At 47.5% G+C, this 24,402-nt stretch overlaps 1 protein-coding gene across 1 annotated transcript in view; it reads right to left on the bottom strand.

The window, feature by feature from the left end:
• Nucleotides 1-1,024: 1,024 nt before the first annotated feature.
• Nucleotides 1,025-24,402, bottom strand: part of CNTFR (ciliary neurotrophic factor receptor) — a 50,707-nt gene continuing 27,329 nt past the window's right edge. Inside the window, exons 3-6 of the mRNA XM_044657249.1 lie at nt 15,703-15,820; nt 15,292-15,458; nt 12,480-12,643; nt 1,025-1,294 (exon numbers count right to left, since the gene is read on the bottom strand). Coding sequence (XP_044513184.1) covers nt 1,109-1,294; nt 12,480-12,643; nt 15,292-15,458; nt 15,703-15,820 — 635 coding nt within the window. The 3' untranslated portion in view covers nt 1,025-1,108. The remainder of the gene's footprint in view (nt 1,295-12,479; nt 12,644-15,291; nt 15,459-15,702; nt 15,821-24,402) is intronic.

The following is a 24,402-nucleotide window of genomic DNA, read 5'->3' on the forward strand; positions in this document are numbered from 1 at the left end:
GGGAGTGGGGGGACACTTCCCATGGACTCTTCACCCTAACCAGGGTGGGAAGGACGTAGGAAAAGCTAGCCATTTCCATGGTCAAAGCCCTATTCTCCCCCATTCTCCACTCCCCCAAATCTGGGAACATTGGAAAGCAGGGGAACACACCTCCCTCCCAGATACGGATGGTGGCCATGGGGAGGGAAGAAGAAGGGCAATTCTCTGGCAAAAGGGCTTTGAATGAGATGGAAACTATCAGGAGGAAATAGAATTGTTTGTTTTTTAAACAGAGATGAGGATAAGGGAATATAGTACAGAGATAGGGGAGGAGAGAGAGAGAGAGAGAGAGAGAGAGAGAGAGAGAGAGAGAGAGAGAGAGAGAGAGAGAGAGAGAGAGAGAGAGAGAGAGAGAATGAATGATAATGGTTCACATATATATAGTGTTTTAAAACCTACAAGCATTTTCTTCACGAAAACTCAGCTTACTGAGTAAGTGGTGTATTATCCCCATTTTACAGGTAAGGAAACAGAGGCTTAGAAATGTTAAGTGATTTGATCAGGGTTGTCCAGATGCTAAGTAGTAGAACTAGACCTCAAACCCAAGAATTCTGATTTGATGAGCAATTTACACTGTTCCATAGGTAGTAGGTAAGTAGATAGATAGGTAGATAGACAGACAGATGGATGGACGGACAGGCAGATAGATAAATGATGGATAGATAGATAGATAGATAGATAGATAGATAGATAGATAGATAAATAGGAAGGAAGGGAAGGAGGGAGGAAGATAGGGAGGGAGGGAGGGAGGGAGGAAGAAGAGAGAGAGATGTAGGAAGGTAGGTAGATAGGTAGAGAGAAAGAGAAACAGAGAAAGAGAAGAGAAAGAAATAGACAAAGAGATAATAGAATACCAAGTGCCTAAGGGAATAATGAAAGAAGGGGTATAGTGGGACAGATGGAGATGGGGGTATTTGGAGCAGAAGAGAGGGGAAGAGATTTTGCTGTTACATAGGCAAGCTGACAGATGGACAAAAGGAGATAGGACAGATACAGGGGTGTGAGAAAGTCCCAGCATGAGTACAATGGGCACTGGAGGAGGTGGGGGATGGAGAATGACCCCAGGATTCTAACCTGGGGCCTGAGCCTCTGTTGTAAGGTATCTGGGCTCCTCAGTCCACGGTGTGGCATGGGCCGCCACACTCCAGTCACTCCACGTCCCAATTTCATTGTCCTTGGCAGCTACCTGAATGATGTACTCCTTCCCAGCATATGCATCCGTGATGGTATGTGTAGTGCCATCAGATAGCTCAACCTGAGGAAAGCATGGAGAAGTTCAGCCCAGCAGGCATTTAGGACACGTCTCTGTTCCAGGTCTTGTTCTGTGCTCTGAGGATATAGACTCACAAAGGAAACAGTCCCTGCTCTCGAGGAGCTTACATCCTATTGGGAAAGAATTAAGACAAGTACATGTATGGAGATGAGGAAAGAGGAAGGCCAAGAGGTCAGTGAACTGAAGGGAAGAGTGTTTTGAGGTCAGGGGTATTCTCTAGTCACAGGATCTTAGATTTAGAACCAGAAAGAACCTAAGAGGTGGTCAAGTCCAACAACCTCATTTTACAGACGAGCTGTAGCTAGTATATGTCTGAGATGGGATTCTAACCTAGGTCTGCCTGAGTCCAAATTGGGCACATGTGGCCACATCCTCCTTCCTCTTTTCTCTAACTTCCTAGATTAAAAAAAAAAAAAAAAAATGTTTCTCTGACTCCTGTCCCGAGCCATGGATCTGGATCTCTTGGCCATTTCCCAATAACCCTCCCTAATTCTTTATACTGTCTTCCTCCAGCCCTTTAACCCCACCTCCACCCCTCACCAACCCTCCTTCCACACCAGAGGCCCCAGATGGTCCCCTCCCCATTTCCCAACAACAGACCCTTAATCCCAACCCCTGACTGTACATACCCCACCCCCCAATCTTTTTATCCTGGCTTCATTGAAGGGAAAAAGAACCATCCCCAGTAAAGTAATGTTCTTATCTCAACCCCTTCCCCTAATCCCAATCCAAAGATGATCTGACCCCCAAACCCCCACCTGACTGAAATCATAAAAGAGAACAGATGAGTGTGTGTTCTTATACATCCTTCCTCCCACTGCTGAAGTGACACAGCTCAGAACCCTATTCTAGTTGGACCCCCAGACCACCACCTCAGGATCTAAACCAGCCAGTCGCTGCTCTTGCAGGTCATCCTTTTAGGAGACCTCCCAGATGTTCCCCTCCATAGTCTCTCCATCCACTCCCTTCCCTGCCACCAGCTGCCTCCCTCTGTCTCCATGCCCTTTCCCTTTTTACAGCCTGTTAATTTTATGGCCTGCCGTGCCCGGCCGGACGCCGGCCCTTACCAGGGTTTCCTCTCTGGCCACCCAAAGCCCCCATCGTCTCTCATTACAGACCTTTACAGCCATTAGCGCCGCTGAGGGGGGCCATTTACAAGGGAGCCTTTGGCGGGAGCAGAATCTGGCTGCTTGTGGGGGAAGGGGGAGGTTGGGCTACCACCACTCACTAATCCCACTGCACCACCCTGCCTACCCAGCACCCCCCCCCCATTCCAGGCCCCTTTCTGCTTCATCTCAGCGCCACTTGCTTCCTCATTAACCTGCCGATGGGATGGCTATAAAGGGGCTCATAAACGAGGAGGGACAGGGGAAGCTGGGCCCAAGTCCCTGCACTTGGCCTGCCACTACCTCCCCTCCCCTTCCCCTGGCTGTAGTGGACTAAACTTGGACTAAACTGGCCCATGACTGAGCTTACAGTGATATTCAGGGGGACAGGGAAGGGAGGGCGAGAAGAGATGCCTGGGAGTCTTTCCTCTGCCCTACCTCAATTTGCAAACTTGACCCAATGTTTAGAACTCTGGGAGTCCTAGTTTTCTGCCAGGGAGGGAAAGGTTTTGAGCCTCTCTTTGCATCTCCATCACTTAGCACGGTTCCTGATGCAGGATAAGAAAGGCTTGTTAACTGACTTCCTGACTGAACTTGGGCAGGCCCCCAAGAGAAATCAGGCAAGATTCTTGGCAGGACAAGCTAATATTCAGGGCTCAGGAGGAATTATCTGTTGTTACTGGTCCTCTTCCCTGAAAACCATCAATATCAACAACTGTTTATTAAGCACCTACTATGTGCTAGCCTCAAGTGGAGAAGGTGGACTTCAAGTCAAGTTCAAATCTGGCTAGTAAGCTGTGTGACCCCGGGCAAGTTTTACTGTTTGTCTTAATCCATTGGAGAAGGAAATTGCAAACCACTCCAGTATCTTTGCCAAGAAAAGCCCATGGACAGCCTTGATATGCTGCTGGTCTACAGGGTCCCCAAGGGTAGGGCGTGACTGAACAACAATGTGTCAGGCACTGAGCTAAACACTGAAGGCACAAAGAACAGTCTCTGCCCTCAAGAAGCTCTCAGTCTAATAGGAGAGATGACATGGAAACAACTATGTACATGGAGGATATCTACCGAGTAAATAGAAGGCGATCTCAGAAGGTACTAGGAGAGGGGGAAGTGGGAAATACCTTGTAAAAGGTGCAATTTGAAGGTGCATCTTGAAGGAAATCAGGAAAGTCAAGAGGCAGAGGACTGGAGGGCAAATATTCTAGGCAAGGGAAATAGCCAGGGAAAATGCCTAGTCAGAGGTGGAACAAGAAGACCTTAATAGCACTGTATCCTAGATTATGGGGAGGGGTATAAAGGCTGTAAAGATGGCTGTGTGACCCTGGGCAAATCACTTAACCCCAGTCGCCTGGCCCTTAACCCTTATCTGCCCTGGAACCAATACTTAATATCAATTCTAAGACAGAAGGTAAAGGTTTAAAAAAAAAAAAAAAAAAAAAAGGTGGCTGCAGATAGGAAGGGACCAGATCATAAAGGGTGTTAAAGATTAGGCAGAGGATTTTATATTTGATAATGCTACTGTTCAGTCATTTTTCAGTGGTGTCCAACTCTTCATGACCCCATTTGGGGTTTTCTTGGCAAAGATACTGGAGTAGTTTGTCATTTCCTTCTCCAGTTCATTTTACAGATGAGGAATCTGAGGCAAAAAGGGTGGAGTGACTTGCCCAGGGTCATACAACTACTAAAGCTGGATTTGAACACTGGTGGGACTGACCCCAGACCCAGGGCTCTATCCGCTGAGCCACTTAAATTCCTTGAAGGCAGGAACCATTTCACTCTTTGTCTGGCTGGCACCCAGTGCTTATACAATAGAAGTGAATTGTTTTAGCTACTCTGGGGATAGGGAGATTACTATTTCACATGGCCATTTTTGTAAGCCACTCTGATCATGATATTGAGCTGAAATGTGCCTCTGTAATTTTCACTCATTGTTGATAATTTTGCATTTTAGGGCCAAGCAAAAAGAAAAAAAGAAAGAAAGAAAAAAAAGTGAATTTGTTCTTTCAAATGGTCACAGTGGCATGTCATTATTATGCCCCTCCCTGAGGCTTCTCTCCTTCAGCTAAAGAGCCTCAGTTTCCTTAACTGTTCCTCATACAACATTATTCAGTCTAGGTGTTATTAGGTGAGCCTGATGCTAACACTGGGGGTGGGGGTGTACGTGGTGGGGACGGGGGCTGCTTTAGCATGCATTTGTTATTAATGTGTGAGTCTCTAGTGTGTGTGTAGGGTCAGGGGGAGATAAGTGTCTGGCCCAAGGAGTCCAAATGATATAGCAACACATCTCTCTTCCTTTTTGTCAGGAATTTGAGAATCTCCCCTACTTGGGGAGCCTACAAGGACCATGTTTATTGGTTCATGGGAGCTAGTCCTACCCCTGAGTTCAAGTGGGCAGGAATGGAGCCACTCCTCAGCCAGTGTACCATAGAAAAGACGAGGAAGAGCACAGCTCTCAATTTGGAGTCAGTAGTTTTCCCGGATATCACAGAGTAGGGGAACCTGGAATTGGACTCTGGTCCAACCCTCATCTGAGTAGAATCCACGGTATGACATTCCCAACAATATCCCCCCTCCGACCTCAGGTGAGGATCCCAGGGGTGCATTTTGCAATCTGCTTTGCAAAATCCCAAGATGGCAGAAGATGGCTCTCAACCTCTGGTACCAGAAGAGTTGTTTACTCAAGAGGTAACTCACCTGGAGTCGGAAAGCATACAATATTTCACTTGTTTATTTGGGTTTATGTTTGGGGGCTTAGGTTTTATAAGATTATTTACTTACAAAAATAAATAACATGGAAATAAGTTTTGCATGATAATACATGTGTAACCCAGATCAAATTACTTGCCAGCTCTGGGACAGAGGAGGGGAGGGAAGGAGGGAGACAATTTGGATCTTATAACTTCAGAAAACTTATGTGGAAATTTGTCATTACATGTAATTGGCAAAAATAAAATAAATAAAACAGAAAAAAGAGGCAACTCACTTGTTCTCTCCTCCTCCTTCTATCACTCCTACACTTACATGTCCATCAAAAACCCTCAGCAAGTTCAATGTGCCCCAAACTAATCACCTTCCCCTCCAAATCTGCCGAGAACCATGCCTCTCTTTTTAAACTCCCCACTGTGTGCTGGAGCCGACACTGAGTGATGTTTCCCTGAGGAGGAAGGCTGAGGTCCCCTTCCCTGAGAGCTGTAAGAAATCAGACTGTAATCTCTCACCCTCATGGGTGACCTTCACTCTGGCTGCAGACTTACATGACCTCAGGGACATGAGGGGATTAGACTAGATAGCTAAGGTTTCTTCAGCTCGAAAGTTCGATGATCCTGTAAACAGGGTTATAGGCTTTCAAAACAGGTGCTACAATCCTGTGACCCAGTCTCTGAAGGGGAGACCCTGGGAGTACTTCCCCAAGCTCAGAGACCCCTGCACACCCCTACGAGAAGAGAGAGAGTGACCAGCCTTCTATCCTCCTGGCTGAAGGGAAGAAAGAGGGGCCAGCAAAACCAAATAAAGGGACTCTAACCTCCTGCTCATATTCGGGTTCTTTGGCCAAATTAATCCTGGTTCCTTGCACTTAGAACAAGAGCATAACTGGGGCTCAAAAAAAATAGTCTAGGGCAAAGGTCATATAGCACTGAGGGCTGCGCTGGGAGACCCTCTACTCTCCTTCCATCTAGGGCTTTCTTTATAACTTGCATGAAATGCTCCCTCTCTTCAGAGAGGTGCCCTTCCCTCCAAATCTCATCTTTCCCTACTCTTAGGGGAGTAGAGTCTCAGAACTGTTGGCAACATGAGCCCCCACTCCCCTTCCTTTGCCTCCAAAGTAGCAGATGGGCCATCACCATTCTGGAGAGCCCCAGAATTAGGAAAGGGGACTGACCCTGTGTGGAGGGGCTCAGAAGATTGGAAAAGAGAGCTCTGGTTCAGTGCCCACCCCCTCCCACAATCCAAGAGCAGGACAGAGTTTGTCCCTCAGTCCAAGGGCTGAATCTAACCCCTACTGACTTTGTCTTCCTCTGCTTCATCCACCCTTCCTATTTACCTTCACTCACATCTTGATACTTTTCCATTTTTCCCACAAAACCCAAAGATGGCAGAATATGGCTCTTAATCTCTGGTACCAGAAGTATCGTTTACTCAAGAGATAACTCATTTGTTCTCTCCTTCTCCTTTTATCACTCTTACACTTACATTCCAGCAATAACCCTTAAGCAAGTTCAGTGTGACCCAAACTAATCTCATCACCTTTCCCTCCAAATCTGACGAGAACAGAACAATCAGAAATGGGCCAGTAACCAACACAGGAGAGCGAGGGAACGTAGACTCACATTCTCCTGTCTCCGGAGGTAGCTAGGTGGTGCAGTGGAGGGGGGAAGACCCAAGTTCAAATCCAGCTTCAGACACTTTATAACAGTGTGGCCCTAGAGAAGTCATTTAACCTCTATCTGCCTTATTTTCCTCAAACGTAAGAAGATAACAAAAGCACCTTCCTCCCAGGGTTGTGAAGATCAAATGAGACAATATCTATAAAGCACTCAGCGAAGCATAAGGCAAATAGTAGACTTAATAAAGGCTTCCCTCCTTCTTCCTTTCCTCTTTCCCTTCCCTTCTTCCCTCCCTCTGGTCCCAAGTGAGAACTCTCAGGGACAGAGATGAAAACTATCGGGCAGAGAATTCAGACTGATGGAAAACTGGATTCTGCATCGGAGGCCACGGGTTGCCTCAGGACAGTGGCTGTTACCGCCCCAACGAGCCTCTCAGTATCTGATCTCCCTCTCTTCCTAGGCTCCTTGAGGAAGGGGGTTATGAAGCCAGGCAGAGACAGAGAAGGGCTGACAGAGGTGGGGGGGGACACATAGACTGAAGAGAGACAAAGCAAAGAGAAACAGCTCAAATTTGGGGAAAGGAGCTGCAGGAAAGGCCAGCCCGTGAGATTCTATCTGGAGGGGTGCCATCCTGCGTGGGGGCAGGAGGAGGGGCTCCCTCGGGGTCCCTTCTAGGCGCAGAGTTCTATTCATTTGGAGACTCCACGAGGGACGGCACCGATCTGGCATCTTGAGTCCGCCTTCTCTGTCCTGGAAGACTTGTCCCTTGGGAAAGACCCTTCTGTCAAATAAATCAGGTCAGTCTGGGCCCATGCATACGTGCATTAGCAGGGTCCATCCACGTGTCCATACGTGGAAATCCACACACACACAGAATGTTTCACACACCATGTTCCATGTGTGTGCACATCCCTGGGGTGTCTTCCCTGGGCATGCACACGGCTTGCAGATCACACTCCATGAGCACAGGTATGTGTTCTACATATGTACACGTGCAAGCCAGAGCCCTCCTGGTTAGTGTGTGTGCGTGTGTGTGTGTGCACAGCATGTGGACACCAGCGAGTGTGCGTGTCCGTTCCGTGTGCTTGCACTCGGTGGCCGCCCCGTCTGTAGCTCGTTAACGGGTGGGGAGGTAAGGGGGGCTCATGAAACCAGAACCAGATTATTAGCGGTGCATTAGGGGACGGCGGCCTGCCAGGCGAGGACTCCATTAGGGGAACATCTGAGTGAGTTAGCCAGACTGGCCGTAAACCTGGGGGTGGGGGGACTGAGGAGGGCCCCAGGATCGAGTTACACACTTAAAAGCCAGAGGAGTGAGGGGGATAGCCGGCGGGCGGTGCTCTCAGCCGAGGAGACAGAGCACAGGCCCCAGCCAAAGGGGGAGAAAGGAAAGGGCCCGGCTGGCACCAGGGCCCAGGTCCGAACACCCAACGTCCAGGGGGCCGGGGGGACAGAGCTTGACAGAATTGGCCTTTTGGAGGAACTTCAGGGAGCCAGGGGCATGATTATAAGAGAGGAGGAAGGAGGTTGATCCCCAAAATCATTTTGTATTTATTTTGTACGATTTGGGTACATGGTGTTTATAGCAAATAGAATGTAAGCCCCTTCAGGGCAAGGGATTATTTGGTTTTAGAGTTTATATCCCCAAAATCTGGCATGATGCCCGGCACAGAGTAGGTGTTTAATTAAATAAATGCTTATTGAATTGACTTTAACGATCCTGTTGCTCTCATGTCGGCCCGCCATGACTAAGACCCTTCCAGCACCAACCTCTCTAAGCCGTGGTCTCTTCATCTATAAAATAAGGATGTTGGACTGGATGAAATTCAGAGATGGCACATGATCGATTCAACTGCAGCCAGGCTCCGACAGATGCTAACGTGACCCTCTATACTGGATGGGCCTCCAGCATCCCTGCACTCAGACCAGAACCAGAACCAGTACTTGGGTTGAGCATAACCGAACCACTAACTCTGATGCCAGAATGACCAGTCACAGCCTAACCTCTAATCCTGGCCACTGAGTGACCTCAAGCCACAGCTACGGTCAGAGCCCCAACCCTGGCCACAAACAGATGATCAATTCTAGCTATGGCCCAACTCTGGACACAGACTGGACCCTGACCCCTGACACCCCTGACAGCCAGAGGCTGTTCCACGGATCCTCTAGTCATCACATAAATTTGTGCCACGAGTCTTAAAGGGGATCAGAAAATAATGTGAGTTATCTCAGAGCGGTTCATCCCCTCTGATGGATACTGATGGATAACCAAGGCCTTCTGGTGACAGGTCAGGTTGTATTTGTTGTTTAGTCATTTTTCAGTTGTGTCTGACTCTTTGTGACTCCATTTGGGAAGTTTTCTTGGCAGAGATACTGGAGTAGTTTGCCATTTTCTTCTCTAGCTCATTTTACAGATGAAGAAATTGAGGCAAACACAGTAAAGTGACTTGCCCAGGGTCATACAGCCAGATTTGAACTCAAGAAGATGATTCTTCTTGACTCCAGGTCCAGCACACTCTCTCACTGCATCTAGCTACCCTGACAGATCGGGACCCTATCTTTTATCTGTACCCCTTTCTCCCACTCACACAGTAGTTCTCCTAGCCCTTCTTGTGTACACCCAGAATACTGCAACAGCCTCCTAGCTGCTTTCCCTGGCTCCAGTCTCTCCATCCTTCACCCAGCTGTCAGTCTGACATGCCTAAGACATGGATTTGACCACATTACTCTCGATCAAGACATTTCAGCAATTCCCTGTGTTCTCTAGGATCCAAATACCTCTGCCCGGGCATTGGAAGCCCTTTCTTAAGTCGCCTCTCATCTTCCTTTCCAGGCTGCTTTCACACCTATTACCCCTCACATTCTGGCCACGCTTCTCTTCTCCATTCTCTCAGTCCATGACATTCAAGCTCCCATCTCCTTATCTCTGTACAAGCTGTTTCCCATTTCTGGAATGTTTTCTCACCTCGCCTTGGCCTCCTAAAAAGCCTCATCCCCTCGGAGGCTCAGCTCAATTTGCTTGCCTCCTACAAGAGGTCTTATCTGGCTCCCCACACTCCCCCTACCCTCCTGCTGGTGCTCCTTACCCTTAAATTGCCTTTTATTTCATATTTACTTACTTGTGCACTATTGTTTTTACTCAACAGAATGTAAGCCCCTTAAGGGCTAATATTTGGTTTTTTGTTTGGTAGACCCAGAGTCTAGCATAATACTTGGTACATAGTAGTTGTTTACTAAATAAATGTTTGTTGAACTAACTTGAATGGTCATGGGCCCGCCATGAAAAGGCCTTTTCCAATAGACACTCTGTGACACACACACACACACACACACACACACATCCTCTCTGTAACTCAGGCCCTCTACACACGCTCTGAAGTTCTCTTTCACATCTTGAGTATATCTCAGAGACTAGCCACACATACCCTGCGTGATCCTCACCAGCGTTCTCCCTGTGCTGTGATCAGTGTCCTGCGGGACTTGCACCCCTACACGTATCCTCTGTACACTCATATCCTGAACACACCAATGGGGATCCTCCATTTAGCATCACTTCTCCTTCCCCCCAACAACTCTACCAATCCTGCACTGCTCTCCTTGAAAATATTGTCCTGGGTCATCAACATAAGAGCTTATAGGGAAAAACCAAAAGCCATTATTTCTTTCTCTCCACCACCTTGAGATTCCATTACCCCCACCTCTGACCCTTCTCATAGGCTCACCTTACCCTCTTCCCTCTACCAATCTGGATGCACCATCCAAATCCAACTAGAAATCCTCTTTTCGCAGAACTCTACAAATTCACCCCCAGCCCTCTCAAGGGGGTAAACCCCTTATACACACCCTGTGAAGCTGTCCATAAATTTGTCCCCATTTATATTTCGTGTCCCTAAGCCTTAGACCCACGGGGACCCATCTTTCTCTCAAATTGGGGGTCATTGAAGGGTAAGTCCATGTCTAGACCTGAGGTTTGCCAGGAACAGGGCAAGAGTATTTCTCCCACATCGGGCCAGGAGCTTCCTCACATCGAGAAGAGATTCCAAGAAGGCTAGAGTCTTATCCCTCGCTTCAGACAAGGACATCTGCCCCTTATGGCAGGGAATACCCAAAATAAGCTTATATCCCCTTCAGACCAGGGGTTCCCCAAAGACTGACCTTTTGTCTTCTCCTCAAACCAACGACTCTTCAAATAAAGGGATGTTTCTCTCTCAGATTGAGGGTTCTATGAGGGATGGTGGGGGGGGCCGAAAAGGGAAATCTGGATGGTCCAGAAATGCCAGCAAGACTTGCACTCAGGATCTCAGGGTGTGAAGGAGCCAGTGCTCCAAGCCTTAAATTCCTTTCCATCTGAGTGAGTGCTTCCCATGACAAAAATATGGAAAAACGATTCTCCTTTTCCCAGGAATAGGGGATTAGGGAAGAACGTCTTTCTTCTCTCTTGTGTCGTGTGCATGTGTGTGTGTGTGTGTGTGTGTGTGTGTGTGTGTGTATGTGTGTGGGTTTTCTCTGTTCTCTGTTTCCACAGGACTGGATATGATGTCGAAAGAAATACAGATGTGCATTTGCCCCGAAATGATGTGAATTGCAGGCCATATTCCCTGGGTTGGGGGGAAAGGGAGGGCGGTGCGTTCAGCCTGGACACAGCAAGGCACGGCTGAGCGCACGTCCCAGCGGCCCGGGTGGTAGCCAGGAAATTCGGAGCACAGCTGTCCTGCCTTCCCCCCACACATTTCTTCCCGCCCCCACCACACATTTGAACCCCCCACTCTGGCCAGGCCTATCTCCTCACCATCCCTAACACCACACACTCACACCACTCTTACCTTTGCTCACTTAGCTGCCCCTGTCTTGGACCCCTGCCCCAATCATCCCAATCTTCCTGATCAGAATCCTGCCAACTTTTCAGGGTCCAGCTCCGGTCTCCTCTCCTCCAGCCTCGACCAAATGCCCTTCTTGCGGCCTGAGTGACCCATCTAGTTATTACAGACTGTCTCAGTGCGGTCTGGGTAAGTCACCTCCCCAACCAGACAATGACCTCTTGAAGGCCTGTGGCTATTCCTTCTTCTGTCTCCCTCACAGCCCAGCTGGGCCCAGGGCTAGGCACACAGGAAGCACTTTCTGAATATTCGTTGATTATATTCGAGTCATAAATGTCTGAGCTGGAAGGAACCTCAGAAATCATTTAGTTTAACTTCTTCATTTTACAGATGAGGAAACAGAGGCCCATGGAAGGGAAATGCATAGTTGAGGATCACACAATGAGTTACTGGTAAGACCAGGATTAGAACCCAGGTGTCCTGGCTCCTAGTCCCAGGATGCTTCCCGACATACTTTGCTGCCCCTCCCCCTTCCATGGTGACCACAAGAAAGAATCAACTTAACGCCTCCTCTCCAATTGTTTTTTAAAAGAGTAAGGCTAAGATTAGAGAGAAATGAGGTTAATCTGTTCCAAATTCCCTTCTCTTGTTCCATAAAATGTTCAATCTGGGAAGGAGCAAGAAACTAGTTAAGTAGTGGGTGTCAGGAATGAGTCCCCGCTTGGCTGGAAGCTCAATCTCCCCACCTAGTACCTCAATTTCCCTTCCTTGCCTCCTCTATTGGACCCTGATATATTTAGGGTCTGGAAGAGAAGGAATGGAAGCCTCCAGAACCAATGGATGTTTGTCTTCTGAAAGCATGTAGAGTAGGTGCCCTTCCCCACATTCACACCTCCAAAGGCAGAGACAGACTTACGTGTTGCCACTGGTCAAGGATCAGTGGCCGGTATCGAAGGAAGAACTTAAGAGGGAATGACTCAGGATCAGGCCAGGAGGAGGGTGTCTGCCAGGTCACCTCCAGGCGTCGAGGGCTGCTAGGTACAGGCCGGGCCACAACATTCTCTGGAGGATCTGGCTTCACTGTTTGGAAAAAACATACCACCAACGCCATCATCAACCTTGACACTAACATCGTCCCCATATCCATCATCCCCATTCTCATCGTCACCACCATCACCCGATTCATTGAGGTGACTCATCCCTACCAATCATCTCGGGGTCTGCCTATCTGCTAAGCAGGACTGCACCTACACGGTTCACTCTAAGAGAAATACTAATAAAGTCTGCTTCAGCCTGGGGAAGCAGGGGTTCACCTCCATCAGGTCTTTGCCCCTCAAGATAGATTAAAAGGGTATACCCTTCCCTCTATGGCCTTTCTCCACTTCACAGCCCCCAGAGTGACTGTCCCTCTGGCCTGGGACCAGCAAGGAGGCTGGGGGTCAAGGACTGAAGTCTACTTTGTCCTCCACTAGGGTTCTAGTTACAAGATTGAGGCCAAGATTAGAGTGTTCAAGGGACAACTCAGAGGGATCTCTAGTCTAGGGGAGATGGGAACTGGATGGGAAGAAGTTGAGAGCAGATTTGGGATGAGAGAAAAGAACCAAGATTGAGGAAGGCTGAAAAAGGAGAGGGTCTGAAGACGATGGGACAGGCCAGACTGAGATTAGAAGTGGTTTAAAAAAAAAAAAAAGGTTTAGAGAAAAGAGGGATGGGTGAAGGGAGCCCAGTAGGGTCTGCAGAGAGGAAGCACAAACCGGGAGGAGGTGAGAGGAAAAGTGAAAAGCCTAGGACAGACAAGGAAGAATAGAGAAGAAAGGCTGGAAGAGATAGGTCTGAGTATGGAAGAAAGGAAACTGGGGTAAAGGGTTGGAGGGATAGGGTAAGGATGGGAGGGGAAGACCTATGGGACGAACAAGACAGGACAGAAGGAGGTGGAGGGGTACTTTAGGGTCAGGATGGGAGGAGACCAGAGTGGGATCTGGGAGGGACAGGACAGATGGGGGAGGGGAGCCCAGGGGAGACAGAGGAGGTCTGGAGTGAGGAGGCCAGGGAGGGGTAGGAGAGGCGCCTATCCCAGCCCTGTCTCTTGCTCTGACACCTCATTCATCACCCGAAACTTAAGGAAGCCATTAAGTTGGGTGGAAGGGGCTGGGGTTGGGGGCGGGGGCTGCAGCTGTTCTGCATAATAGCCCTCAGCTCTGCCTTCATCCAGCACCTCCACTCTTCTTCCCACCCAGAATGCAGTCAGGTTCAGGGATCTCAGGGTCAATTCATTCATCCCCCTGCCCACACGGAAAGAGTATATCAGCAGGTCCTTGAAGTCAGCAAAGTAGGGGGCATGGGACACAAGCGGAACAACATCCCAATGAATGAGAGCTTGAGAACTGGGCACCTTTACCAGGGCAGTTAAATCAGCCCAAGACCCCTAATGGGTCATCTGAGGAAAGAACTGGCTCCTACCTTCAAGGAGCCCCCAGTCTGAGACAGAACATGGTTTCAGACATGGTTGTCATCTGTGGCAAGTCTGGTTCCCACTGAAAACCTCAGGAAGGTAAATGGAGGCAGAGCTCATCATCCCCCTCCCACACCAGGTATATCTCGGCATCCTTTGCCAGGGAGTACAGGAGCAGACCTCTGAAACAGTGCTCTGGGGGAGACCCTGAGGCCTGGGAAGGGGAGGCAGTCCTGAGAAAATTCTTGGGGCTCTGGTGGAGCCAAGTGAGGCTGAAAATATAGGGGCAATGAAGGGACATAATCTTGGGTGGTTCCTAGGATGAGGACAGATCGAAGGTCCTGAGAATTTAGAGAATCCCCAAAATGATCTCAAAAGGAACACTGAGGGGGGTCCTGGAAGGCTAGAAGCCTTGGAAGCCAGACTGTGACCCTCACAATGAGGACTCCCTAAAGGTGGATGCTGGGAGGTTCTCCTGAGTGCAGCATTCTTTATAGGACTGATTGGGGAACACTTTAGGACAGGACCCGGATAGTCTGATTTCCAGCCCTTGTTAAACTGTTGCTTTCAGAAAAGGCACTCAAACTGGTTCTCTCTGTTTTCAGGGAAAACCTGGTGGGCCAAGTCAAAGTAGCAGCACGGGCGGCTGCTCTAGAGGGCACCGGTGTTTATTGAGTGTGTTGGAGCAGTAGGCTGTTAATGATGGAGGTAATGATTTCCCCAGCTAAAGGAGATAATGGGCAGTTAATTACCTGCCTCTGGGAAATCTAGGAAGGGACAGCCCAAACTGGAGAGAGCTAAAGAAGCCACCAGCATCACCAACCACCGGTGGCAGCTAACCACTGAATGCACGTGGGTCCATGGTAAGGCATGTGCTCATGCCAAAGCTCACACTGACCCATTTTTCTATCTATGTTTCTCACTGTCAGAATCTAGTTCAAGACTTCCCTCCACTGAGAAGCCAGTACTAATTGACCCTACTCTGACTACACAGTCACTCTATAGTCTTTTTTTTTTAACCCATACCTTCTGTCTTAGAATCAATATTAAGGATCAAGTTCCAAGGCAGAAGAACAGTATTGGGGTTTAAGTAACTTGCTCAGGGTCTCACAGCTAGGATGTATCTGAGATTGGATTTGAACCCAGGACTTCCCATCTCCAGGTCTGGCTCTCTATTCTCTGAGCCATTTAGTTGCCCTTGTCAGTCCATCCTCTTAAAGAATGGTGGTAGATGAATCCCCCAGCCTGAGTCTTTGTCTTCATGCCCACACCTTACCTATGGTGAACTCATCGAAGGTGATGGCTGTGGAGTTGTGCCCCAGGGCATTGGTGACCGTCAGGGTGACCTTGTACTTCACCGTAGAGAAGAGATGTGTATATCGGATATGACACCGGTTCTTGGGGGCTGGGTCCTTCTCACAGCCTAACAGTTTGGAGCCATGTCTACCCAAGGAGAGGGGGTAGAAGGAAGAAAGGAGGTGAAAGAGACCAAGGAGGACAAAGACAATCTATTACTCAGGAACCCTCCTACCTTGCCCCTCCCTTCTTTTCAGCCTGAAACTCTAGACTTTCTCCTACAGGAAGCCTTCCCAGATGAACTCCAGACAAGCTCCCAACCCATCTACTCTGTCCTTGCCCTCCTCAGACTCCCAGGCTGCTTCCCAGGAATAGAGGCAGAGTCACTTACAGAACTGTCACATTGAAGGTGTTGGGTATGTATGTGGGTGTAGGCAAGTGCCAGCTGCAGTAGAATCCCTTGGGGTAGCTGTTGGAGCGACAGTTGAGGACAGGCTCTCGGGGTGGCACTGGGGGGAAGAGAGGAAAAAGGGGATGGGGGGCAGGCTTTGATTTAGCACCTTCGGGATCAGTCTGAGGCAACACTCATCTCGCTATCCCCTACCCTTCCGGTCCCCGGGCTGGGGAGGCCTAGTCGTTTGTTGGCAATCCCCTTTTCTATGAAGGTTCACAGCTCTCCCCCCCACCCAGCACCCATCTCACTACAGTGACCATACTCTAGTGGCCACAAGGTGGCAGCAGTGTCTGGACCCACAATAAAGTGGGGGGAGGAGAAGGGAAAGAAGCTGAGTGGCCCCAAAGAAGACCCCATTCATCCATCATCTCTTTGGTCTCTGAAGCTTGCACCTATACATTGCTTCCCTTCCTCAATTCCATCCTGAATTCAAAGTGGCCACCGTTCTACCTGCTGCATTGTTGATGATCTCCCTTTGCCTTCAGTGGGAGAGTAAAGCCAGAAATAAATGGTCATGGCCCTGCAGTTGTACTGCAGTTTTGTTTTATTTTTTTACTTTTCAAAGCACAATCATATATATTATCTCCTTTGAACCTAACAACAACCCTATGAGATAAGCAGGGCAGGTACTATTATCATCCCCATTTTACATATGAGGAAACTGAGGTCTAGTAAGATCACCCAGATATTAAGTGACAGAACCAGGCATTAGACCATAGGTCTCCTAACTTCCAGTCCAACCCTCAGAATCACAGAAGCCATTTCAACCAACAAGGAGTTTCCTGGACAAGCGGATCCACCTTGCACTTGAAGCCTCTAGTGACAATAAATGAATGAAAAAAAAAAAACATTTATGAAGCTCTAAATATGTGCCAAGCACTGTGTTATACATTGGATTACAATATTATGGATCGGTATCCAGACTTTGTTGGAAGGAAGCTCAAAGGGCATTGAGCCCAGTTTCCTGATTTTACCAAGGAGGGAGCTGAGTTCCAGAGAGGTTAAGGTTAAAGGGCTCACCCAAGGTCATACATATAAGCAAGTAGGAGCCCAAGCCCTGTTTTCACTTCCCAGTGGTACACTCTCCCTCCCACTCAAGGTAGCCCATCATTACACTTTGGGATAACTCAGATGGTTAAAGAATATTTACTCATATAAACATGAAGCATGCCTCTCTGTAATTCCACTCACTGCTCCTAGTTCTGTTCTCTAGAGCCAAATGAACACATCTAATCTCTTTTTCATATATAATAGTCCTTCAAATACTTAAAGCTGACTGCCACACTGTGTCCTGCCCCAGCCTGAAGTCTTCTGTTCTACAGACTGAGATCCCTAATTCCCTCAACCATTCCTCTCATCACCCTGGTTGCTCTCCTCTGCCATTCCAATTTGCCAACATCCTTCCTAAAACATGGCTTCTAGAACTGAGCTCAACATTCCAGATGTCTGATCTTATCCTAAACATGATGGGTCTATTACTACATCCTAAGACTGAATGAGCTGTTTTGACTGCAATATTTTGGCTACGACGCTGGCTCAAAACAAGTTTGGAGTCCACTAAGAACCTCAGATCTTGTTCTGTGCCTTTGTCTAGCCTATTTCCCTTATCCTCTATTAGTGTGTTTTATATCAAAAACAGAAGGAAAAGAAAAGAAGAGAAAGAGGGAGATGAGAAGAAAGATGGATAGAGATTGTTTAAAGAAACCAGAGTTTGAATGCTGTCTCTTACCAGTTGCACAACCCCAGGCAAGAAATTTAATTTCTCTAAGCCTCATTTTCCTCATCTTTAAAATGGGGATTATGATACTATAATACCTACCTCAAAAGGCAATTAAGAATCAGAAGAGCTAATTATATAAAGCACTATATAAATGCCAGCTGTCATTACCATAAAGACAAAGGAAGTGAAAGAGGGAAACCAGGGACACAGAGCAAAAGTGGAAATGAGGTGAAGGGAGAGGGATGGGACTCTCTCTCTCTTCCGGTCTATCTGCGAGATAACTGTTTGGAGATTACATCTGATTCATGGCCAGCAATGAGAGAAAGGAGCCCTCTCCTCCAGGACCTAAAATCCCAAGGACTGTCCCCAAATCCCTACCCAAATAAGAGTCTTCAGACCAGACTCTGGTCTTCAAATATCCATTGAGTGCTGAGAGAACTAGTAACTGAGTTGCTAGTTTCTAAAAGGAAGAAGTAACTTCCTTTTCCCTGCCTAAGAGTAGTGCAATGGACCATATGGTCTATGCAGAGGCCCTGGCGAAGTCTTTAGGTCTGCTTATCTCTCTCCTTCCCTATCTGATATAAAGGCAGTTGTCCATGGTAATGCACTCCTAAGCCAATACACATATAATCTGGACAAGCCATAAATAATACACTGGAACACTGGATAGGAAAGAGTGTTGGATAGAAAGTCAGGAAGGCCTGGATTCAAATTCTGGGTTGAAATTCACTCAATTTGTGACCTTGGGCCAATCATAAAATAAGGTGGTTGGCCCCACTAGCCTCCAGAGCCTTTTCAGCTCTGGATCTGGTATCCCATAACTATCCCTGCAGCTACACGGATTGCAAGATGCACGCTAATCCCGACATGCAGTTACTTCAACACTGGGCTCTCTGGATGCATAATTGTTCCATGCTGGAAGGGGGAATGGGAACTTTTCTTCTAGGGAGACCTGGGTCCCCGGGTCATGGGGGTGCCCAGCCTGAGGCCAAGGGGTTGTGCCCATGGCTGTAGTTCCATACAAGCCCTCTCTCCCCTGAGACAGCTCCCCTCTGCATGGGTAAAGCCGGAAAGGGAACCGGCTGTATCGATTGGGGAGAGGGGGGAGGGAAGAGGCCAGAGGCCTCCTTAATGGGGTTACTGGAGTTCAGCCAAGCCCCCAGCTGTGGGGGAGGAGACAGGGACGGAGTCAGCCAGAAAGACAGACGGAGGGACAGAAAGAGAGAGGAATGGGGATGAGAGCTCGGCCCCTTCCCCCCACTCCATTCCCAACTCCTCACCCCAGGCATAAGATTATGGAATTTCAAGGCAGAAGGAATCTGAGGAATCATCCAGAGAAAACCCCTCATTAGGAAACTGAGGCCCGGAGCCGGCAGATCTGGCCAAGGTCACCCAGGTAGTTAGCAGCCAAGCCGAGATTAGAACATAGGTCCTGCCTCCAAAGTCAGCGGCATTGGCACGGCACCACGATGCCCTCCCTCACAGGAAACGCTGGAGAAGGTGACCTCTGCCGTGCCTCGGCAGCTCCGTCTCCATCCCCCTCAGCTGTAGTTCTGTATACGTGTAGTCTGTCCCCCAGCCCAGACCCCCTCCCCGCTCCAACCGAGGGCTCCTTAAGGGCAAGGAAAGCGTGTCTCTCCCTCAGGCTCAGGACTCCCCCACCTCCCCAACCCCCAGACCTGGGGCTCTTCCAGAGAAGGAGCAGTACCTCTCTCCACTCCAGAGCACAGGCTACTGGAAGGGGGGGGCCTGAGTTTCCCAGCCCCCCAAAATGAGGGACTCCCCAAGAGCAGGAGTTGGATGATCCCTCTCAGACCAAAGGCTCCCCCCCCCAGGGCAGAGAGGGAGGAGAGGGAGCCCCTGCTTCTAGGAGGGGAGTACAGGGGGAGGGGGAACCTGTCAGCAAAGGGTCCATGAAGCATCCCAGACCCTGGCCAGAAACTCCAGATGTTTAATTAAAGAAAAACAACAAACCGACACAGGGGAAGCTCCTCTCTGTTCACCTGCTAAATGAAACAACGGCGGCAGCTGCTAAGGGGTTGGGGTGGGTCCCTGGGGAGTGGGGGTGGATACCCTGGCCCCTCCACTCCCCCTACCAGTTCATCAATCATCAGGGGCTGGGAGCGGGGGCCTTAAGCCAGGAGAGAGCTTTGGAAACAACCCAGGAGGGCTTCCTGGGGGAGGCAGGTCCAAGCAAGAATACTGATGCTAAGGCTGCTTTGGTCTCCCAAAAAAGGCTCACATTGTCTGAGCCCATGATATTTCTCTCTCTCACACACATACACATATACCCCAAAGCCCTACTAGTGTTCACTTTGGCTCTTTTCTGCTTGCTATAACTGGGAGTGTTTCCTAGGGTTCAAGCCTACTCTAATACTACCCTTCCCTCTCCAGTCATGAGAATGATTCCCCACTATATTGCCCCTAGCACTGACTACCACCCCCTCCTCCTGGCTCACGGGCTCCCCACAGATATTCCATCCACAGGCTAATCTGTGCATGCCCAAAATTCAGCAGCTTCCCCTCCACCCAGAGTGGCTGCTGGCAAGTTTTTTCCCCATTATGGGCCTCGGTTTCCTACTAAGGGATTTCTACTGAAGCCCTTGGGCTGGGCTCTGCTCAGAGGGAGAAGGAAGGAGCAGCCTCCATCCCTCCCTCTGGGGAACTCACAGTCTGATTGAAGAGCAGGAGATTCAGGTGCAGGAAGCCATTAGAGAATAAAACAGGACAGTATGTGATCAAGGACAGAGAGTGTGTGGCTCAGATGCTAAGTGCTCGAGGGGCCAGAGAAAGGAGAGAGCCATATGGCTGCAACAGTCACGGAAGGCTTCCTGAAGGCACTAGAATCTGAGCCAGGCCTTGAAGGGCAGGTAAGATTCAGAGAGGGAGGTGACTAGAAGGAAGGTAGGGGAGATCGTATGACCCTGTGGAGGGAGAAGGGAAGCGAGGACAGGAATCAGTCTCCTGGCTCCTTCCCGCCCCGGCAGATCCCACCTCTGGGAAGGAAAGCCCATGAAAGAAAAAGAGAGATGGAGAAAGATAAACAGAGACAGATAACCATCCAAGACTCGGAAAATGACGGAGAGACACAACGGACAGAAACAAGGGCAGACATATGTGAAGACAAGGATAGGAAGAAGCAATAAGAGAGTGATGAAGAGAGACACAGGCCAAAGGATAGAGATAGGCAGAAACACACTTGTACACACACTGGGGAGCCAAGAGGAGGCGGAGGGGGTGGGGGAGTGGGGAGCCAGGGAAGAGAGGGGGGAGGGAGAGTCAGTCAGTCATAGGAGTGGAGGAAAAATGAGAGAGGGAGAGGGAGAATGTGAATAAGGGGGAGAGAGAGAGAGAGAGAGAGAGAGAGAGAGAGAGAGAGAGAGAGGCAGAGGGAGGGAGAGAGTGTGTGAATAAGGGAGAGAGAGAGAAAGAGAAATAAAGGGAGACAGAGGGGGAGGGAGAGAGTGAATAAGGAGGGGAGAGAGAGAGACAGAGAGAGACAGAGAGAGAGAGGAAAACTTTTAATAGTTTTCTTCACCCCTAGGGCTCCCTGATCTTCCAGCCTTCAGTCCATAATCCTCTGCCTTCAACTCCTAGCTTTCCCCCAATTTCTGGTTTGTTTGTTTTTTAAACATCTTAGATTAACCACCTGGGAGAAGACAGATAACAGTGGTGATGCCACCATCAGAAGTGGTGATCAGCAGGAGCTATCTTAGCCATTTTCTCAGGGGCCACCAGAGATCAGTCCATCCACCCTCTATTTACCCCTCCCGGGGCTTTCTTTGCCAATGTCCTGACCTAACTTGATCTTTTAGATAAGCCTCTGTCACCTTCAGGGGACACCTTCTGCTATCTAACCATAATCCCTCCTATAGATGATTAAGTTTGCTGCACCAGACCAAGGGGTCTGAAGCAGGGCAGCAGAAAGTCTGACCAGTTGTAAACATCTGCTGGCCTGCAGCACCCAGCTCAGCCACACCCCTCTCCCCCACTCCCCCACTCCGCCCCTTCCAAAAGATTCATACCCTTCAAGACTAATTGGATTCCAGGGGCTAATAAACTTAACTCCTGCCTCCCCTGGGAACACAGGCCCCCTTGTTACCTCATTAGCCACCTCACAGGGAGCCAGTGACCCCTGGCCTTTGATTCCTGGACAGGGAGCAAACATCTGGCCTAGCTATAGGACTTATGGTCTGTCCCAGATCTCCCCAAAGCCTGTGGCCCACCATGACTAAGCCCCAGGGGAGAGAGGAGGTTGAGAGCAGGGGCAGAGAACAGAAACTAGGGAGCCTAAAAGAAAAGGTTCTGATCACCAGAAACAGAAATCACATGCAAGTCAGGGTCACTGTCCAAGATAGGAAGGAGGATGGAGATAGTCAATGAAGTTGTTGGAATATGAGCTGGGATAGAAGGGGTAATGGGACACAAGTGTATCAATCTAAAGAGGTTTGTTTGGGATTTTTTTCCTCTAGGAAAGCCCCAAAGGGCAGAGAGAAGCAGAGTAGCTGCTGGGGAAAAACTTGTTAATCTCCCTCCCTAAATGGGCCTCGTTCCCCCCACCCCATCACCTTTTTGCAACAAGAGAGGGGCAGTATTGGCCCCAAGTCACTCCCACTCTAGTTCTTATCCCCTTGTTCCCTCTGGGTCTACAGGGGGTAACCAAGAACCCCCACTTCAAGTTATATAGACTCTCAGAGCTGAACGGTACCTTTGATTTCCTCTAGTCTAGGGGTTCTTAACTTATAAATTATGAATTTATGATTTTATATATACACTATATATTCATATATACATATACTCTACATTTATATATTACTATAGATTTATATAGGCATATGCTATAGGTTTAAATAATACACATATAGCTATATATAGGCATATGCTATAGATTTATATATACACATATAGATTTATAAAGGCATGTGCTATAGATTTATATATACACTTATAGATTTATAAAGGCATGTGCTATAGATTTATATAGGCATGTATAGGTTTATGTATACTGTATAGATTTATGCATACACATATAGATTTATATAGATATATGCTATAGATTTTTATATATAGGTTTATATAGGCATATACTATATCAATTTATACATACACATATAGATTTATATATACTTATAGATTTATATGTACTTATAGATTTATAAATACACTTATAGATTTATATAGGCATATGCTATAGACTCATATATATACTTATAGATTTATAAAGACATATGCTATAGATTTCTATATATACATATAGGTTTGTTTAAGCATATGCTATATAGATTTATACATACACATATAGATTTATATATACTTATAATTTTATATAGAAATATGCCATAGATTTATAAATACAATATAGATTTATGTAGACATATACTATAGATTCATACATATACTTATAGATTTATATAATCATATGCTATAGATTTAGATATACTCATGTAGATTTATATATACACATACTATAGATTTAGATATACACGTATAGGTTTATATAGGCATAGACTATATATCGATTTATACATATACATATAGATTTATATATACTTATAGATTTATAGAGAAATATGCCATAGATTTATAAATGCACATATAGATTTATATAGGCATATTCTATAGATTCATACATATACTTATAGATTTTTAAAGGCATGCACTATAGATTTAAGCATATACACTTATATATTTATAAAGGCATATGCTATAGATTTAGTTATGCACATATAGGTTTATATAAACATATGCTATAGATTTAGATATATTCATATAGATTTATATAGGCATGTGCTATAGATTTATATACACACTATAGATTTATATATACATGCACTATTAATTTATATATACTATATGTAGGCACCTACTACAGATTTACCTATATGCTGTATATTTATATAGGCATATACTATAAATTGATATATATACTATGTAAATACACATGTATATATAAAATGTGCGTGTAGTCATACATGTGTGACATATGTGTACAGTATGTCTAATGTATATAACATGTAGTGTTATATATATGAAATAAGTCTCATATAGAATACAGTGTGATATATAGTGACACATATTTATGTCTCCAATATGCTAAGTGAAATCACTTGTACTCTGTACAGTTATTCACACATTCATTCAGCAAACATGTACTAAGTAAGGGAGAAAAGCATTCCCTACTATTCCTCGCACTCATACACACACACAAACACACATTCATGTACTCGCTCTCCCAGGCTCTTTACCCAACAGTTGTCCCAGTGGTCAGCTGCCCATTTGGAAGGGTTATTACAAATATGAGTTCTCAAGGTCCTAACGGGGTAGCCCTAAAAAGAAGAAGATAGGGAAGAGGAGATGGGGCCCCCCAAAACTCTCTGGCTCATCATCACCCTTCCCTCCCCCATCTCAAAGTTCTTCTCAGTGTCTAACCACAAACCTTCATACCTATTTCTTCCTAACCCCTGACCACAGTAGGAAGAAATAATGGGGTGTGTGAAAGGGAATGGTGTGTGTATATATATGTATATGCCCCTAATTTGTGGAGTTTAGGGGGCTTTTCTCCTCCCCTGTCCCTGGCCCCCATCCTTTCCCACCTCCCCCACCCCAGCCCCTGGGGCCGGGAATCGGTTACAAACCTCCGGCCACATGTGCTGTCTGTCAGCAGCCTGGCCACATTTTCCAGAGCAAAGGAAAGATAGGGCTGTGTGGAAAAGGTTTGTAAAGAAAGTCCTCTCAGCCCAGGTCCTGCTCCCTACCAGGAGGCAGAGAAAAGGAATACATGGGGAGGAGGTGGCATCCTGAAAGATCTTCCATCCATTCTTTTCAGTCATTCTGACTCTATAGCAGAATGGATACAAATTGGATGGCAAATGGGACTTCCTAATCAAGGGGACAGGGTTGCAGGGAGGAGAAGCTGG

Source organism: Gracilinanus agilis, chromosome 1 (assembly GCF_016433145.1).
Source record: "Gracilinanus agilis isolate LMUSP501 chromosome 1, AgileGrace, whole genome shotgun sequence".
Taxonomy (NCBI): domain Eukaryota; kingdom Metazoa; phylum Chordata; class Mammalia; order Didelphimorphia; family Didelphidae; genus Gracilinanus; species Gracilinanus agilis.